General features: G+C 37.4%; 2 protein-coding genes and 1 non-coding gene across 3 annotated transcripts; 1 reads left to right on the forward strand and 2 right to left on the reverse strand.

Moving 5' to 3' along the window:
* Positions 1-1,601: 1,601 nt before the first annotated feature.
* Positions 1,602-12,326, reverse strand: LOC144439306 (acid-sensing ion channel 1C-like). Its single transcript, XM_078128586.1, has 10 exons — positions 12,073-12,326; positions 6,794-6,961; positions 5,931-6,083; positions 5,162-5,286; positions 4,489-4,670; positions 4,041-4,185; positions 3,789-3,845; positions 3,332-3,482; positions 2,333-2,424; positions 1,602-1,708 (listed from the first exon to the last, which is right to left on the reverse strand). The coding sequence occupies exons 1-10, from the start codon at positions 12,324-12,326 to the stop codon at positions 1,602-1,604; spliced, it is 1,434 nt and encodes a 477-aa protein (XP_077984712.1).
* Positions 12,327-14,476: 2,150 nt separating this feature from the next.
* Trnah-gug (transfer RNA histidin (anticodon GUG)) lies at positions 14,477-14,548 on the forward strand. Its single transcript has one exon. It is a non-coding gene; the product is annotated as a tRNA-His (tRNA).
* A 1,135-nt stretch (positions 14,549-15,683) lies between these two features.
* On the reverse strand, positions 15,684-16,691 carry LOC144439307 (putative bifunctional dTTP/UTP pyrophosphatase/methyltransferase protein). Its single transcript, XM_078128587.1, has one exon. It carries the CDS (start codon positions 16,689-16,691, stop codon positions 15,684-15,686), a length of 1,008 nt encoding a protein of 335 aa, XP_077984713.1.
* Positions 16,692-17,845: the final 1,154 nt, after the last annotated feature.

The following is a 17,845-nucleotide window of genomic DNA, read 5'->3' on the forward strand; positions in this document are numbered from 1 at the left end:
AATGTATTGAATATAAACAACTTACTTCTGGCTACCAATTTTAATACTTGTACATAAAGAAACAAGCTTACCAAATAAGGTTATTCATTTTCACACGTATATACAAGGATATATCCAAGGGTTTCAGACACATGAAAATGTTCAAAAGAAACCAGTGTATTTAAAGACAATAGTAAATGAAAATGAAGTCTGGTTTTCAAAGGCCAATAGTTAAATAATAACACATGCCAGTGAGGGCAATATCACAATTTAGTGCCTTCACAAAGATTGGCATACATTACCAAAATTTTCATGGTGCCCAAGCCAAAGGCAAGGGCATCAATAGTTTGGTAAAGATCGCCAGCCAGAGTAGAAAAAGCAACACAGTTGCTGATTCCAACTTGGTCAAACTTATCACTTCCACTTTCAACAAAATATGGCTCTGTGACTTACATAAAGTATAAGATCTGAAATAAAGTTATCAGAATTCTTTGACTGATCTTGAATGCAACCAAGTTATGGAATATTGGGATATTATGATTTACTTCTTCAAAGGAGGTTATAGTACCCGATTTAAACACTTCTCGCCACAAAATAGGCTTCTCAACATTATTCAAGACAGCCCAACCATACAATCTTTGCCTTTTTGATTACCGGTAAGCATGTTTCTGAGGTCCGGCAGCTCTCCTAGAGGCCACACTATACAATCTATTGTTTTTATAACCTTCTCAACAGCGCTCCTAGAGGTCAAACTGCAGAATCTTTTATCTTTTTGATAGCCCGAATATGGTATGACATAGGCGCAGAGTCAGACATACTGTTAAATAAATTCATTTATGGTACCATAGACACTTCAGTGACACATCAGTAGTTAATACCATAATGTAGAAACTTGTCATGATCTCAGGTCAAGATCATATGATCAATGCCATCCTCATCCAGTCCGCTCCATCATTTGTCGACTGACATATCTAGTTTAATTAGAGAATGAAACATGTTACGATGCCAATATGTTTGACTTATTTTGGACCTGCACATGCACCCATAAACACATACATCCCAAAAAACATACACACACATGGACAATGGTAGATATGTTTTGAAAACTTTCTTTTATCCATTAAAAAAATCTGTAAATGTCACAGCTCATAAAAATTCCTACGTTAAAACTTTCAAAACACCTCTTCTAATCTGTTTGTTTTTTATCTACTTGCTTCTCGTTCCAAATCAGTGTACATTTCGTCTGTACTACATCTATTGGTTGTCAAAGTGATCGACTTGTTCTGTATTTATGCGTTAAAAGTACGTATAAAAGTCCTATTTAAACACAATGATCACACAATCATGTTGACTGAAAGGTACGTTGTGTCATTCCGCCCTCACCGGCCTCCTCTTCGATATGTGAGGGCACCCCATCACGGCGCACCGTACAGCCTAACAATCACAACAATAGATAAACCTTCAAACAAATTATATCTAGAGTATATGACAGACATTAATCGGAAACTGTAATTTTTCTTGTTTTTTTTTTCTTGTTTTCATTTTCTAGAAAGAATCTAATATATCTTATAAAATATAAACACTATAACTTTTATCTGAATGTAGGCAGCCTCTGTTTCTCTTCAGTGCCACATTTTATTGCAACAGCCTTTGAAAACGATGTCCAAAATTTCAATAACGGTCAGAATACTGCCTCCAAGCCAAAGGCCAAGAGAACCACCAATGTCACCTAAATAACAATCAAAAACAAATATAATCAGTTTTTTTTTATATAAACTAACCGTTTGTGAAGACTTTAATCGAATGCATAGAAGTTGTACATTTCGATAAAACAACAATGGAAAGTCAACTTTCGGTGGGCAAGACAGACACAAACTAAAACTACTATTGCGCAATGTTGATGTTGATGTAATTACACTAATCGTAAGATACTGTCTCTGATAGTGAATTTTTGTCACGTGGTAATACATGTTCTACACCATTCATTGTTTACACTGTCTTGATTACAGGATGACTATATTTGTACAACAGAGGCATTGCTATCACCCACCCGGTGTAATCTCAGACCACTATAAAGAGGTATAAACTACCACGGTAAACAGCAACAGTTTTAGTTTGCTGATAGCTTGTTTTCCAAAGTAATATTGACATATTAATTTAGTAACTGGCATTAGGATGTTGACGTAGAAACATGGCTTCTCCTACCATGGTAGACATAATCACACCAATAGAAAAATTCACATAATGTCGAATTATGTACAAACACACAATTGCATGTATGATAGCACTGTGGCTCACATGGAGAAATGTATCTCTGTGTTAAATTTTAGAAATACAACTTATTGATACCTACACAAAAGTCCGAAGACATCATATGCTTTCTGTTGCTTGATTTCATGTATGCTCAGTTCTTGGAAGAAAATGTCCACTTTTCCAATATTTGACCTAATAAGTAGACCACAAAAGTTTAATGTAAATTTATTATCCGTTCATTCGTCATCTAAAAACTAATATCCATGTAATGAAGTTGTTTCGAATCCTGGCTATCGTCTAGTTAAATTTGGTAAGAGTAAACAAACACGTATTTCACACACACACACACACACACACACACACACACACACACACACACACACACACACTCTCTCTCTCTCTCTCTCTCTCCCTCTCTCTCTCTCTCTCTCTCTCGCTCTCTCTCTCTCTCTCTCTCTCTCTCACTCCCCCTCTCCCTCTCTCTCTCACTCTCTCTCTCTCACACACACATTTTACAATAAATTTTGCTTAACCGCTTCCATGTTAAATTATATTATTCAACTATTCTGGGCCTAAAATTTTCAATCGGCTGCTATGTACAGTAATAAAGATAATTTGATCATTATGCATGAATCAGTAAATGTCTTGATAATATTACGCGAATGAAATTTTGGCGAGATATTAACAAACATGTATCATTTTTTTTAAATAAATGTAATTTCGAATCTTTTAAATCAAATTGCATATATAGTGTCTCTCATAATGGATGTCGTGATCATAGCACTATACAATTATTATCCCTGGCACATACCTATATCGGTACAAAGGCTCAGTATAACTTTCTAAATTCCCCGGAGAGCATTACGTACATAGAAGTAGAATGTAAGGATAGCACACGTGGGGTAAGACATTTCAATTTCCACGTAATCAATAGTAAATCATGCTCGCAAACCAAAACTGGCATTTCTTCTACAACACTGCGATGGTGCCGTAAAAGAGGCTGTGGTTTATGACGATGTAATAAAACTGACAAAGTAAATAATGAAAGGCTTTGATATTGGATGATTTGTCCAACAAATTAAATAATATTTTCACTTACTCAAAGTAGGAGGCAGACATACCAAACGCACCACTAAGAAAGTTTGAATACACCGTAGATGGGAACTTTGCATGTGATAAGTTTGCTTTGTAAATAACCCGGTTACAGGGAATTGGACAGTCACATGATGTACTATTCTCAACAAACTGATCTGTAGGCGGAAAAGAAGACCACAACTTATTATTATCATCATTATAAAATGGCAATTTCAAACTTCACAGTGATTGGTCCAAAATAAGTCACGTGAAGAAAATTATCATATTTCCTTGCATTTATAATTACATGACGTCACTGTACTGGTTGTATTATAGTGTATGGCTATTGTAGTATTATGTTAGATGGAAAAAAAGGTACCATATATCAGTGATTCATGTTCGAATTTCAGCATTCTCTTTATCACAAATGAATGATTTCCTTAATTCATCTTCGTAGCCTAATAAATATATATTGTACTCACGAGAGGCATTTTCCACGCAGTAGTATATCTCTGATGGATCGCACATTCTTGCAGGACCTGTATTAAAGTCAAAAGTTCAATAATTAAACTACTATATGAGTTATTCAAGCGCACAATTTACAACATACCTGCAGCTGCTTGCTATATCACACAAGAAAGATAAATAACACACACACACACACACACACACACACACACACACACACACACACACACACGAAATCAAATCAACAGAGAAGTAAGCATTCTCACCTGGCATGAAGTATGATCGACAGCCACAAATATTGACAACATAGTCTGTCAAACACTCCAGCCGACATGCATTCTTGGAGTATTTACTGTAGTACTGTAATTCTTTACTGTGACATATTCCATGTGGTGGTGGTAGATTTGTGATCTGTAATTGATTTTTTTAAAGAAGAAGGATGTAAGTTTGATATTGACTGAGTGTTTAGGGTGGCTTTATTTACATGTTTTTGTTGTTTTTTCACGACCCGATCAGCCTTACAATTATTGAATCTAAACATAAACAAGGGAAATAATTAAAAACATTACACCCGCCATGCTATAACTACAGTTTTGTCAGTCTCTCTCTCTCTCTCTCTCTCTCTCTCTCTCTCTCTCTCTCTCTCTCTCTCTCTCTCTCTCTCTCTCTCTCTCTCTCTCTCTCTCTCTCTCTCTCATTACTATCACTTCTTACACTTGTAACTTCGACGCCCACTCGTATTTCCTGTCCAGCTGCCAGAGCAAACCCTAAATCCGTTACAAGTGGGACATCACCCTGTTCGTACAACACGATTTGAAAACCAGCCCCGTTTCGTGCTCCAACGTTGTAGTCATGTTCCTGGCTGTCTAAATACATAGAAAGTCCATACGAAGTCCCTGTAAGTTATACAAACGGGTATTATCTTGTTAGAAGGTGAACGTATCGTCAAAAAGATGACATCATGATATCTATCTATCTTATCATATTTAAAACCACGTTGCCCCAACAACCGATCAATGTGACCTGGTTTGAGTGAAATGCCTAAAATTACTGCCTGACTACATGTTATAATATTTGTGTGTGGGAAGATATAGCCTGATATCCACGGGGATGGTGAGTTTGAATTCGTTAAAACTGGAAATCAAAATTCAAAATCCACAATCACTGGGATTCGAGGCTAGAGAAGATGTCAATGTGATATGGACAGGCAATCATACTGTACAGGCTTCATCGTGACATAAACAAGGCGGATAAAAGAATGTATAAAAAAGTACTTTCAATTACAGTATTAGGATGGGGCTTAACTCTCGGTTTTAATGTGTAAAGAATTGAAAGTATTGTATAATAATACACAGTACATACTGTCAGTACATTCTGGATGGCTTACCTGTGTTATCTACTGTTCTCACTCCGTACGAATCATTACCAGTGTTGAAAGCATAACAGGCACCGAAATCCGTCATAATCGTTTGAAAAGCATCAAGTGAAAGGGCACCCCTTTGCCAAGTGGGTCTACAATTGTAAGAATAATTTAATCATTATTACATTATGATTTTGACTATATTAGTTTTCCTCAAGCTAGCCCAGGCCTGTTTGCTCGTTGGATCTGTGACTCACTCCACTATATACTGTATTCAGTTCTCTATCCAACTTGCCCTGTTAGTAATTTAAACTCGTTACTATTGAGTTTTCAAAAAATGTCCACTTAAACTGATAGGTGGCAATGGGAGTGATTACATTGCCTCAAACTGCTGTTTGGTTATTTTTTTAAAGTCTTTTTATGCAAATGAACAGTATAACTTCGATGAACATCGGAAAGTCTTGAACCTTGGACCCAGTATGCAAGCAACAAGTGCGCTAATTTACATGTTATGGACAAATCTTACGTACATATATACAAACTACTGTTCTGGTAACCCTTTTTGGGCTGAAATTAAAATCAAAACTACTTCTTCTCATATCTTTTATCTCTACTTTTCCACTCTCTGCTACCTTACCGTCATAATCCCCCCAGCCTCTTTTCCGCTTCTTTCAATATGCCATTCATCAAAATCATCGCCAGATTATATCGCTATATGCTTGCAAAGCAAGGCTCGTACAGGTAGTGGTTATATTTGTGTACGAGTGTCTTGTGATTGAATATTATGAATACTTACCCTAGAATCATCTCATGTAATTGGTGTGCTGACGTGATGTAAAACGCATCATTATCTGTTCCTGTGAAGTCGATGCCGGTGAAATCGGGATCAAATGTACCGTACATACTAGTTATAAGGTCAGTCACATTGTAAAAGTCCGTCACTGACTTCCTGAAGAAAAAATGTAATGTTTCTGGTTTAAGTCTCATCCATTGAAACATTAATATGAATTATACACATAGACAGGTAGGCAGACACGCTCACTCATTCATTCATTCATTCATTCACTCACTCACTCACTCACTCACTCACTCACTTGTATTCACTCACTCACTCACTCACTCACTCACTCACTCACTCACTTGTATTCATTCACTCACTCACTCACTCACTCACTCACTCACTCACTCACTTACTCACTCACTTACTTACTCACTCACTCACTCACTTGTATTCACTCACTCACTCACTCGTACTCACCCACTCATCACTCATGCACGCACACGTACGTACGTACGTACGTACAGACAGAGACATACATACATACATACATACATACATACATACATACATACATACATACATACATACATACATACAGACAGACACACACACACACACACACATATATACGCACATACATCCATACATCCATACATCCATACATACATACACACACACATACATACATACATACAATACATACATACATACATACATACATACATACATACATACATACATACATACATACATACATACATACTGACATACTGACATACTGACATACTGACATACATACTGACATACATACATACTGACATACTGACATACTGACATTCATACATACATAAATTTAACCATCCTGGGTGTTTACCCACCTGTACATATTAAAGTTGCATATAGCGATGGCAGGAAATGTTAGGTTTTGTACGTAGTTTATTTCGACGTTGACATTCATTGGAGCTGATGCAAAGTACGTTATTCTTTCCCATACCTGGTAAGACATAATTCCAACGCCGGCCAACAAAACGAGCAGCCATAGAGTTCTGTATGGGCATACAACATATTTCAATATAAAGTCAAATTAGGCATATTTCTACCTTTAGTACACTTGAATGTATTAATATCAACTGACATAAATAGTATTTTGGGGTGATACAGTAGAACCTCGGTAACGCAATCAACTTTGAAGTCTGATAAAGAAGCTACACTGCACTGAATGTGTGTGTTCAGACATTTTGGTGGATTTCCTGCAAAGGTTTATGGGAAAATCATTGCATTGACATCACAGATACCCAACAGACTCTCTGTCTAGACGCTCTTTGTACTTAATTGTCAAGACTTAGATTAGGGTAGATAATTTGTGATGTCATCAAAGTCCATCTTCTGTCGAAAAAACAATATTACATCATAAATAAATTTCACCCCTTAAAGAAATAATCATATTTAGTCACATTCGTTGTGGTATAATTTGTAATCATTGCTCATCAAGGAAAGGACAGGTGTCAGAATTGTTTGAGTGATTTATGTTTTGCAAAACTGAGTGAAAGGGGTTTGAATCTGTTATCACTAGTTCAAGTACATGTACATGTATCATAACACTGTGTGTATTGTAGGTCAGATGTGTGCACGGTTTGTAAGTTCCATACTTCACTCATCGTCGCAAACCACGGCCCGTTGTACGGCAACGTTCTTAAACGAGCCTCCCTATAGTTTTATTTCGAAATGTAGTGATAGAAATAATAACTATGGTTTGCGAGAATGTACTTCACTGCACTGTTTAGTATTTGTGACGTTTGTCTCATGGAATGTATACTCAACTTGACCAACATGTCTGTTTTGTATTGTTCATAAATCGTGAAAGCGAACCATTGACGTACTCAAATCCAAGAAGTACTTCATAAACTGAGTTGAAGTAAAAATGAATACTGCTGCTACTTGACACTAAAAACATAGATCACTCTTTTAACAAATTTTGAATTTCTTTTATTCGGTCATGATTTCAACTTCACACTGGGGAGGGGGGGGGGTTAAAACTTACCTAGTGCCTTGGTTATCTGACATGACCATGTTGACTGTAGTTTGCCAATATGTCATGCCAGGTAACCAAGTCTCTGGGCTAGGGGTAAAACACACAGTTCACCGTGCCGATAAACCATCTTTCAAAAGAGCATATTTTGAGATTGCAGTGGCAAGGTAGACTTGCTCAAGTCTCCGGACTTTTTGTAATTCTTTATTTGAAAATAAAACATTTTTTTTCTAAAACGTAACTGTGTGTGAAAATATATTAACCTGATGAGCTAGTGACTGCGAAGTAGTAGGGTGAACGCGAACCCTTTGAGAGACTGTTAGTACTAATAACTGAGAATTTACTCAAGTTGAGGAGATGCTCCTTTATAAAACTAAAACCAAATAACAAACTCAAAACATTTGATGAATACGCCAATGAAAAAATTTCCCAAGGGACTTGTGTTAGTCTATAAGCGAGGCACCTTCACTACCATCAAACAATGGTATCACATCGCCTTATTCTGTTGAATTCACAGTGTACAGTTGTATAAAGTCACAGGGGTGTACTAAGCCAGATGTAAAAGGACACTTTACGTAAGCAGAAGTATTCAGACAACACAACACCACTGCACTTTGTTCCAATACGACAATGCATGGAGCAATGTGGATGGGATTAGTGACTGTACACTGTATTGTGTGAGGGAGAAAGAGTCTCTCAATTCAACTACACTAAAATATATAAGCTCAAGGATTTTACACTATTTTGCAATCCCATTCGCTGTTAATACCTCTGGCAATCTGCAATATTCTCAATATGTGTAGTATCCGACAGTGAACCAAGATAAGATGCATGCAATATACCATTACGTGTTTCAATCAAAATTCATTCCATGCTTAACAATGTCATAGGTCACCACAGGGGTCTGTGGAGCAAATAACGCATATGCATCTTTCCAAGGTAACAGAACGTGCATGACGATTTGTTTTCTCTCTTCTTTTTAGTATTAGCGGTCTAAGGTTTTCTTTTGTGTGAAGTTCACCCTCAGACCATCATTGTTTGGTGGTCTGAGCATAGATGCATTAGGGGAGATATACAACGTTTCTCTCCCGGTATACATCCATGGTCTGAGGTTCACAGTCACGTGATCGTATTTTTTCTTCAACAGCCACTCAAATAGGAAACATTTCATTAACATATGCGTCATAACGACGTTTCTTATTTTCCTACTGATTAGACAATCGATTACTTGAAGTGACTCATGACATTTGAATTCTTTTTATGTTTACTTGGGTAGTCGTGGAAGTTTGATTGTTCACAGTGTCAATCATCAATTATCATTCATTATATAGATACACGTATCAACAAATATTCCGAGAATTCCGTCGGACAGTCAAAAAATCCTTTTTAACTGTGTATGTAAAAAAATTGTAATGAAAATAAACGTTGCTATGATGAGGAAAATGTAATATTAAAGTATATAAGACAATTATTCCAGTCTACCTTGTGCCATATTTGGGTTTAGGGAATTTCAAAGAAAATTTCATATTTATTTTTGTACAAGAAACCCTTAAAATAAAGTAAAAAAATATAGCAACCATATGAAGAAGGGTGAACGTTAATAGTACTAGGCACTGAGGTTTTAGTTATTTTGCTGCTTTGAAACTCTTCGGAATGAGTCCTTCTCATCGATTTTTTTATTCGGTGAATTCCAACGAATTCCAACCATTAATGCAAGTCATGCTAACGAATGACGTTTGTTCGTTTTATTTCTAGAAAAAGTTAGAACAGGCCAAACAAATTTGGAACTAAAAGTAAACAGTTAATGTTTACTTCTACACTCGTCTTGTATCTCACATTCTGTACCTCTCTGTTACGATTAAAATTTGCGCGTGTGAAAAAAAGTTGTTTAGCAGAGCTACAGAAAAATGTTGAGAAGATTAGTCGTTGTTTTGGCTTATAAGACCGTAATTCCATAGTAGTCATTAAAGTGACTCCACTAATAAAATTACACCGATGTGAGAACCTGAGAATCTCTGGCATTTAAAGGGCCATGTTTCAGTGCCAGGTCATCGCATTAGTGTATCTTAATAAGGATTACGTGGGATCAATATTTTGTCTGGACAAATTTTTAACAGCTCTGCCAACAAACAACCGGATTTAAAAACAAGAATTTAATCCTAACCGGAGATGGGGCCTTTAACTTGGGTTTAAACAGTCTGGGATTTAAGACGTAGCTATTCCTCAGATTGTTTCAGCAATCGATATTTCCCGCCTTTCTTCATGCTTTTAATAACATCGTTATTTAATTCCTGGGTGCCTTTCTGTATTTTAATACCTTACAAAAAGTCCATGTACATTGCATCTTAATACAGTCTTTTCTTCGCTATAGCTGTACGAACGGACGGACAGTTTCATTGTATGTCTGCAGCTGCATATTCAAATTATTGGAAATCGAAACATTCTTTCCGGGGACATATTTCCCACGACCTTTCTTTTATGTATGTAAGTGAAAGTTAATTGGCAAAGAAAAAAATGACAACGTCCATTAAAGATTTTCCTACCCTTTGAAGTGGAACAACAGAAAGATGGGTTGGAATTTGAATACAACGGTGACGTGCGGTGGATTCTTTGATAGTGGGAGCTCTTCTCTCACGTGTTTTCACCTATGCCTGTAATACGATGTACTAGTAAGACAGTTACGACTGTAGTGACGACACTTTGAGGCAGTAAAATTTAGGTGTAACAAAACCAGCTGTTTTTTTGTGATATCGTTTTCCAAAGTTTTCGATCATTTAGTTATAGAAACTTTACTGCGAACCTTCTTTAAAAGTGACCATGCCATGCAGTAATTTACTTTCAATGAGCAAACATAATTTATGTGTAACTGTGTGTATGAGCCAATCCCTCTCAATTTAACCACGTCCCATAAACAACTTTTCGAAAATCATACGTGTTGCAATGATTTGGCCTGGATTTATTCTTTATAGTTTTTATATGATGTGTTTGCAAGCTTAGATTGGAACTTTGCCTGCTGCAGCATTCATTTTATATGATATGCAAAGAATGCAAATTTGCCGGCGGGATGTAGAACTGTTTGGGGGCTGGCTAAACTTAATTATCGATTTCCAAAACTCCGTAAGCACTTCATTGTAAATCTTACATCTAGAGTATAAGTCATTCAAAGTCTTTACAATGAACGTATTTATCTCCTCAAATTACCACTTTTGCCTGGGGTCACAAGACGAATGGGTCCTTGTGATTTGTGTAGCTTACCTTCAATGGAAATTACCCCTCCCCAAACTTGTTTTCATAAAATAAACGCCATTTTCATAGACACTGGAGAGGAAACCTTTCTCAGCGTAATGGTCATGTTCGTATCTGAGATTATTTACTTGATGAATCAAGCGTTCTTTCGTATCTTTTTTTTTACAATTGAAACTTGTTAAAGCTGAAATAATTGTCGTCTGGTTCGTCAAACACCCAATACTAAATATTGTTACATTTTACAAACATTGCACATGCTACAGTTTATTGTCTGACACGACAAAAATTGAAGTACAAAAGAGTACAATTGTTACATTTTGATATTGGCATGCCTGAAAAGCATAAGTTGTTACAATGAATATGATTTTTACAATGCAAGTAGCCTGTCTACTCAGCTCACTACAGCCCTGTTCTATAATTGTTTACTATCTATGGATACATATGATTTGGCGCCAATATGAGTATTAATCCGTGACAATTTGCAATTTGCAGATTGTAGTGGTAGCTCTGTACACAAAATGTAGCAATCTTGGTAAGACTTTTGGAACACTTGGGGATGAAAACGAGCATTGTGTATAGATTTTTGTGGAGCAAGAAGATAAAGGTTAGAACGATTATTGTTGAGCCAGACGACATTTCGTTTCAAATTAATTTACAGCCACTGTATTTTTGGAGGGAAATGTAGAACAATCCTGGATAGACGTCACAAGGTGTTTACTCTTTACTGGCTGATGAACAAGTTGTGTAACAATCATTGAATAAAAAAGACAACAAAGTTACATGAAGCATGTCTGTGCATGAAGTAACAATGTTTTAAAACATATGTTACCTTCTCTCAGAGTACATTATTCATGGCCTTGAATGAACACAAAGTATACTTACCTTCTTAGTGGGACGACTGAAGCGCCGATGACAAATTTTACTCCAGAAATACCACAGTCATCAATGAAACCGGTCATAAAAACCCCCGCGCAATTGCTCTTTCGTCCGAACAGCTCATTTTGTGTGTCCCGGTGTATTTTCAATTCGGGATCCGGTAGAACTAAGTTTCCCTTCTTGGTGTTACCAAAATCGGTCTCGTCGCTCAAATCTGTGGGATTTACCTTCCCTGTCTTCTGAGCCCACTTCTCGCTCATAACTGTACTGTTACTTAACCCCTAATCAGTGAAACACCCTCTCTGCTTAAAACTTAAAACGGACTTGTTGTCACTAATGGGGTGGCCAGTTTTATACACAGACTCGCCAGTGTTCCATGTACACTAAAGTCTACGTAATGACCGAGGTGACTCGGGTCTGTCGCCCTACGGAGGCGATCAATGCACAGCGATTACACAATTAACTTGTAATGCATAGTTAACACAGAAAAGAACTGTGTGTTTTGTGTGAATCGATTGAATGTCATCTAAGACTTTTCTTTCACGTTTGTACACAGCGACTCTCAAAGATGTTTGTGTTTGCTAACATGTCGATGGGATGTTGCGTAGATACATATATTTGTCACAACGCAACAAATACAAAAACACAAAACAATTCAATATAATTAGTCATGTTTTAAATATCTATTTCGTATGGCAAAGTTTTTTTGACGGGTTTTTGTACAACTTTGTCCCTGGGCACTGTAAGGTAAACTCCTCGTGATTCTGGTATGCACAAGACCAGGTGTTAGATGTATATCCGCCCTATGTCATACGATATCTGTAATTTTGCACCGCATTCCTGTCAATCTGGCAACTACATCGATCAACTTGTTGATCAACATCTAATCGTCTTATTATTTATTCCTTTATATACAGCCCACGATTCGTCGACATCGATTTATTTCCATCCAGGTAAAAGTGTTTAATTTTATCATGGAATCTACGTCCGGTGTTGATTTATTTACAGGAGAAATTGCGCACCATTTTGACTTATGTTCACATAAGAGGTACATCCTGACGAAGAAAGTAGATTATTTGACTCTAAATGTCAGTTTTAAGAGTCTTATAAAGTTAGAAATACGTTCTAAGACAACAGACATCATGTCATTAGTAACCAATCTCTTCGTGATCAACAAAAGTTTAGCATCAAAATGATGACACTGGGCGAACGGTGTACTGATACATGATGGCCGATGTCACGGGAGTCATAGAGGTTAGCACGACATCTGTCCTTGGCTGGTTTCCTTCTAGAAACCCTACAACTTCAATTTAAGTTCGTTTTTGACAGTTTTGTTGGTAATTATGTACAGATTCAATTTCATTTTTTAAATTTTGATGAAATGATTTGCTTGTTTATTTTCACAACATCACATTATGGTAAGTTCCTTGCGTTCAAAACTGTATAGGCGGACCCCTGAGTACACAAATATCATGGCTGAAAAAGTGCAGCTCTATCTGAACTTTCATTTCCAAACTAAACCTGAAATAGTCATTACCGTGAAGAAAAATAGGATTGATGAGAGCAATGTCTTGTCAGCAGGGAGTCATTTGTCGTTATGAAATACTGTGTATTTATTTTTTATTCATTATGTGTTTCCCGTTATGTAAGAAGAGAATATCTGGAATGAAAGAACATATACCCAAAGGAAAAAAATGATTTTCACATCCATCTAGCTAGTACACTTGGATATACTAAGAAAATGTTTACAACTAAGGCCTTGGTTAAGTGTGAAAGTGTGCCAGTTATCTGGCACAACTATGAACAAAACAAAATAATTATGTTTACTCCTATATGGATCCATTGATAAGATAACAGTATTGTGAGAGTCTGGGATTGATACCCTGGCATTTAAAGGGGAACGACACTCTACGAAATAATGGTAAATGTATTTTCATAAATTTTTGGTTGTGGAGTAATTTCATGATTTCACATTATAATTATAATTTTCGCAAGATACCAAGATAAAAACGCTAATTTGAAATTGAAACTATTGTTTCATTTCTATGGTTCTGGCAGTGTTACACCACATTATATGAAGAGCATATTTCCTTCAGAAAATCATGAATATTCATTGTTCATCTAATAAATATTCACATTATGCTAAGACCCATGAAGCACCACTGAAAGAATAGACGTGAACTTGAAAAGAGTTTCAATTTGGTGATTCTTGGCAACCAAACGAAATTTATGTGATATAAGGAATCATGAAATCACTCTCCAGAATCCAAAGTTTTAAGAAAACAACTTTATTTCCTGGAGTAATGCTCATCCGTATAAATGTATCATAACAGATATTTTAATCCATATTCACACAGTCAAGAATATATACATTTTGTGTTATTATAATCTTCAGTGAGGTGCTTAGCTCGCCGTGATCGTATAGAGGTTAGTACATTGCGTTGTGGCCGCAATAACCCAGGTTCGAGTCCTGGTCACGGCACTCACATTTTTTAAACACATGACACTTGTTTTCTCCTGAATAACCTGAGATGATACAGATGATACACCCCCCCCCCCCCACGAGTTGTACGGTTCACTTCAGACGAATGAGCAACGGGAATTTTTTAACGATTTTTTTATTCTCTCCGCCATTATGACATCCGTTTTAGTAAACCTTTGGAGTTGGAATAAAGTTATCTTACAGTATATTCACCTATATTGCATCATCTTTTTATCAATAATTTACGACGCACGAACTAACACGAAGTATCAGGAACTAACTCATTTTTTTTACAATAAGTAACTTTTCTATACTAACTGGTTAGAAATAGGTATTGAAATGCCCCCGTATAATAATCACCTTCATTCGTTACGTATACATTGAAGTAAATTCATAATTGTTCTGGAAAAGCGTTGATCCGTAAATATTCTGACTTTTCAAAATAGTATAGCCACAAGAGGGCGCTGTTTGATATCTTCAGGTTTTTGAGAGTACGGCGTCGGTAAATACATCTTCGGATGTATTCAAACGATTGTATCACCAAAAGTTCTCGCCAATCGCCTATTCACATTTTGCGATTTTGCGAGTGGCTAGTTTAATAGCACGTTTGCGGCGCTAGTGGTATCTCATACCACACAGATAAACGAAGTGCCACTATTAAACGGCACGCCGTAAACACCGGGCGTAAAGAGGCTTGAGACCAAAAAAAATCGACATTGCCTACAGACGTAAACAGTAAAATGTGTACATTCAAGAAAGAACACAGACATAAAGTGGGGATTCTTTTAATGCTTCCGCGCGGATGGCCACAGTGGAAAATTTCACAAATTCAATTTATCTGTACCTGCGTATTATATAAGCTAACTCCTATTCCACGTATTTGTAATCACGTATAAGCTAACCCCCATTCTATTCCGTGTATTAGTAATCACTAAAATAATAAACTCAATAAAATATATGAACTATAGTACAACTATCGTATTAAATTGTATCAAAGTATAACAGAATCTGGCGTTAATTCCATGTAAAAGTGTTTCATTAGCTTTGTGCTGGAACATTTTATCAAAACGCTACACACAGAGCAAAGAAAGCGCTAATTTATCCTACTCCCCCCCCCCTTTCGATTCGGGCCCTCCTATTTCTTCGTTGCCATGACTACACCATACACGAGATCAGACTTGTGTATTTTTACATCTGTGAAGCCATGTCCAGTCAGACATTCCTTCAATTCCAAGCCCGACCACTGTTTTCCACCTCCCAGCATAGACATATGCAACGAAAACAAGTGAGATTCAGAATTAGATTCTTCTCTTTTCTCATCGAATAGTGTCTCAACGATGACAACAGCGCCCCCTGGATTGAGTGCCTCGAACACACGGTTTAGAATCAAATGGACTTTATCCATGGGCCAATCATGTATTATACTCGCTAGTAGAAACATATCAACTTTGGGCAACTCATCTTTGAGCATATCGGATGCCTGAAAAGTGACGTTCTCGCAACCGTGTGCTGGTCGGTATTGCTCGGCTCCTGAAACAACATTAGGTAGATCCAAGACAATAATTTTCATATTTGGATAAGCTGCCGCGAGACTATAAGACAGTCCACCTGTACATCCACCAAGGTCACAAACAGTGACATAATCACTGAAGTCGAAAGAACTCATCAAAACGGGCGCGCGAAAATTCTTCACCATGGAATCCATGCTCTGAAGAAACCCTGTACGTTTCTGTTGATCGTCTGCCATCTCCCGAAAACGATCGCCTGCACTCAGTTTAAGAAGCTTCCCTTCTTTCACTGCATCCATCATGTTTCCGAACATGACGTAGCTTTTCTCGCGCGAAAGAGCGACTGGGAGTAAACTCGATGGACTTGATGTCACCAGATATTTATTAGCCTTATCGGTGTTTGTAAAAAGCTCCCCGTCTTGGTCCCTGTGCACTGATAGGTAACCCATGCTGGCAAGTGCATAGAGCACGTGTTTCAAGGCTGTCTCGTCCCCATCAACTTGTTTAGCAAGGTCACTGGAGGACACTTTGTTGTCCTTCATGTTGTCAAATAGACGTAGTTTACATGCAGTAATGAGTGCCTGTGTAATAATGTATTTGTGTATGTCACCCCAGACGTCCAAAGCTTCAGCCATCTTTCGACACGGATAACAATCTAGTGAATAGAGAACAGTATAAACTTGATGTTGTGCATATACAACTGTGCAATGTGATGATGTTATAGGTGGTGGTACGAAGGTGGTAGTGGTGGTATTTCTGTGATATATTTGTAGTGGTGATAGAGGTGATGGTAGTGATAGTTTGCGGTGCTAGCAGTGGAGGTTTTAGTGGTGATGATGATGGTGGTGGTGGTGGTGGGTAGTAGTAGTAGTAGTAGTAGTAGTAGTGGTGGTGGTGGTGGTGGGTAGTAGTAGTAGTAGTAGTAGTGGTAGTGGTAGTAGTAGTAGTAGTAGTACTAGTAGTAGTAGTAGTAGTAGTAGTAGTAGTAGTATATAGTAGTGGCTTGGTTATGGTGGTGGCTTTGATGGGTCGAGTGTGGTAGTAGTATATGTGAGGTGGTGGTGGTGGTGGTGGTGGTGGTGGTGGTGGTGGTGGTGGTGGTGGTGAAAATATGGTCAGTTGCCTTTTTATCAAGACAAGTTTTTAAAGTACAATCCATGAATCGGACTGCGGCATATTATAAAGGTGGGTGTGATTACGTAATGTTTTGTGTGCAGTCCTTGTGTATCTGCACGAAATACTATAGTCTGATCATATATACTCAAGGTCTGTGCCGCGGCGTTAATATATGCGTATATGTGAGTGATTTGCATGCATTTCAAGGAAAAGAACACGGGAGAGCTGGTGTCACAAATCGTGGTCCAAAGCAGCTCTGACTCTACAGAATGTCAATTCAAATTCATGAAAGAAAGTTCCGTATTTCACACAGACAATCTGTGTTGTAAGTTGTAAGCCACATCAGGATACTCACCTGTGGTGGTGCGATGGATACAGTCGCCTTCTTGATCCTGTTGGTCTCGACACGTTCCCGAACAAATTCAGTCAGGTGACGTAAAGCTTATGTCATGTGATACATTAAAGGTCAAAGGTCGCGATATCCTTCATCAGTGTGTGACGAGACTGTAGCCCAGCCTGTGAGGCCGAGGAGACTACGTTATAGTATTGAGCTATTAAGATTCGTAGAATAATTTAATTCGTTAATTTCAACTACACGTTTTTACAGGCTAAGACGTATCGTTTTTGGAGTCTCGGGATAAGAATCACGGCACACGATAGCGAGAACTTTTTA

This window comes from Glandiceps talaboti, chromosome 8 (assembly GCF_964340395.1).
Source record: "Glandiceps talaboti chromosome 8, keGlaTala1.1, whole genome shotgun sequence".
Classification (NCBI taxonomy): Eukaryota; Metazoa; Hemichordata; class Enteropneusta; family Spengelidae; genus Glandiceps; species Glandiceps talaboti.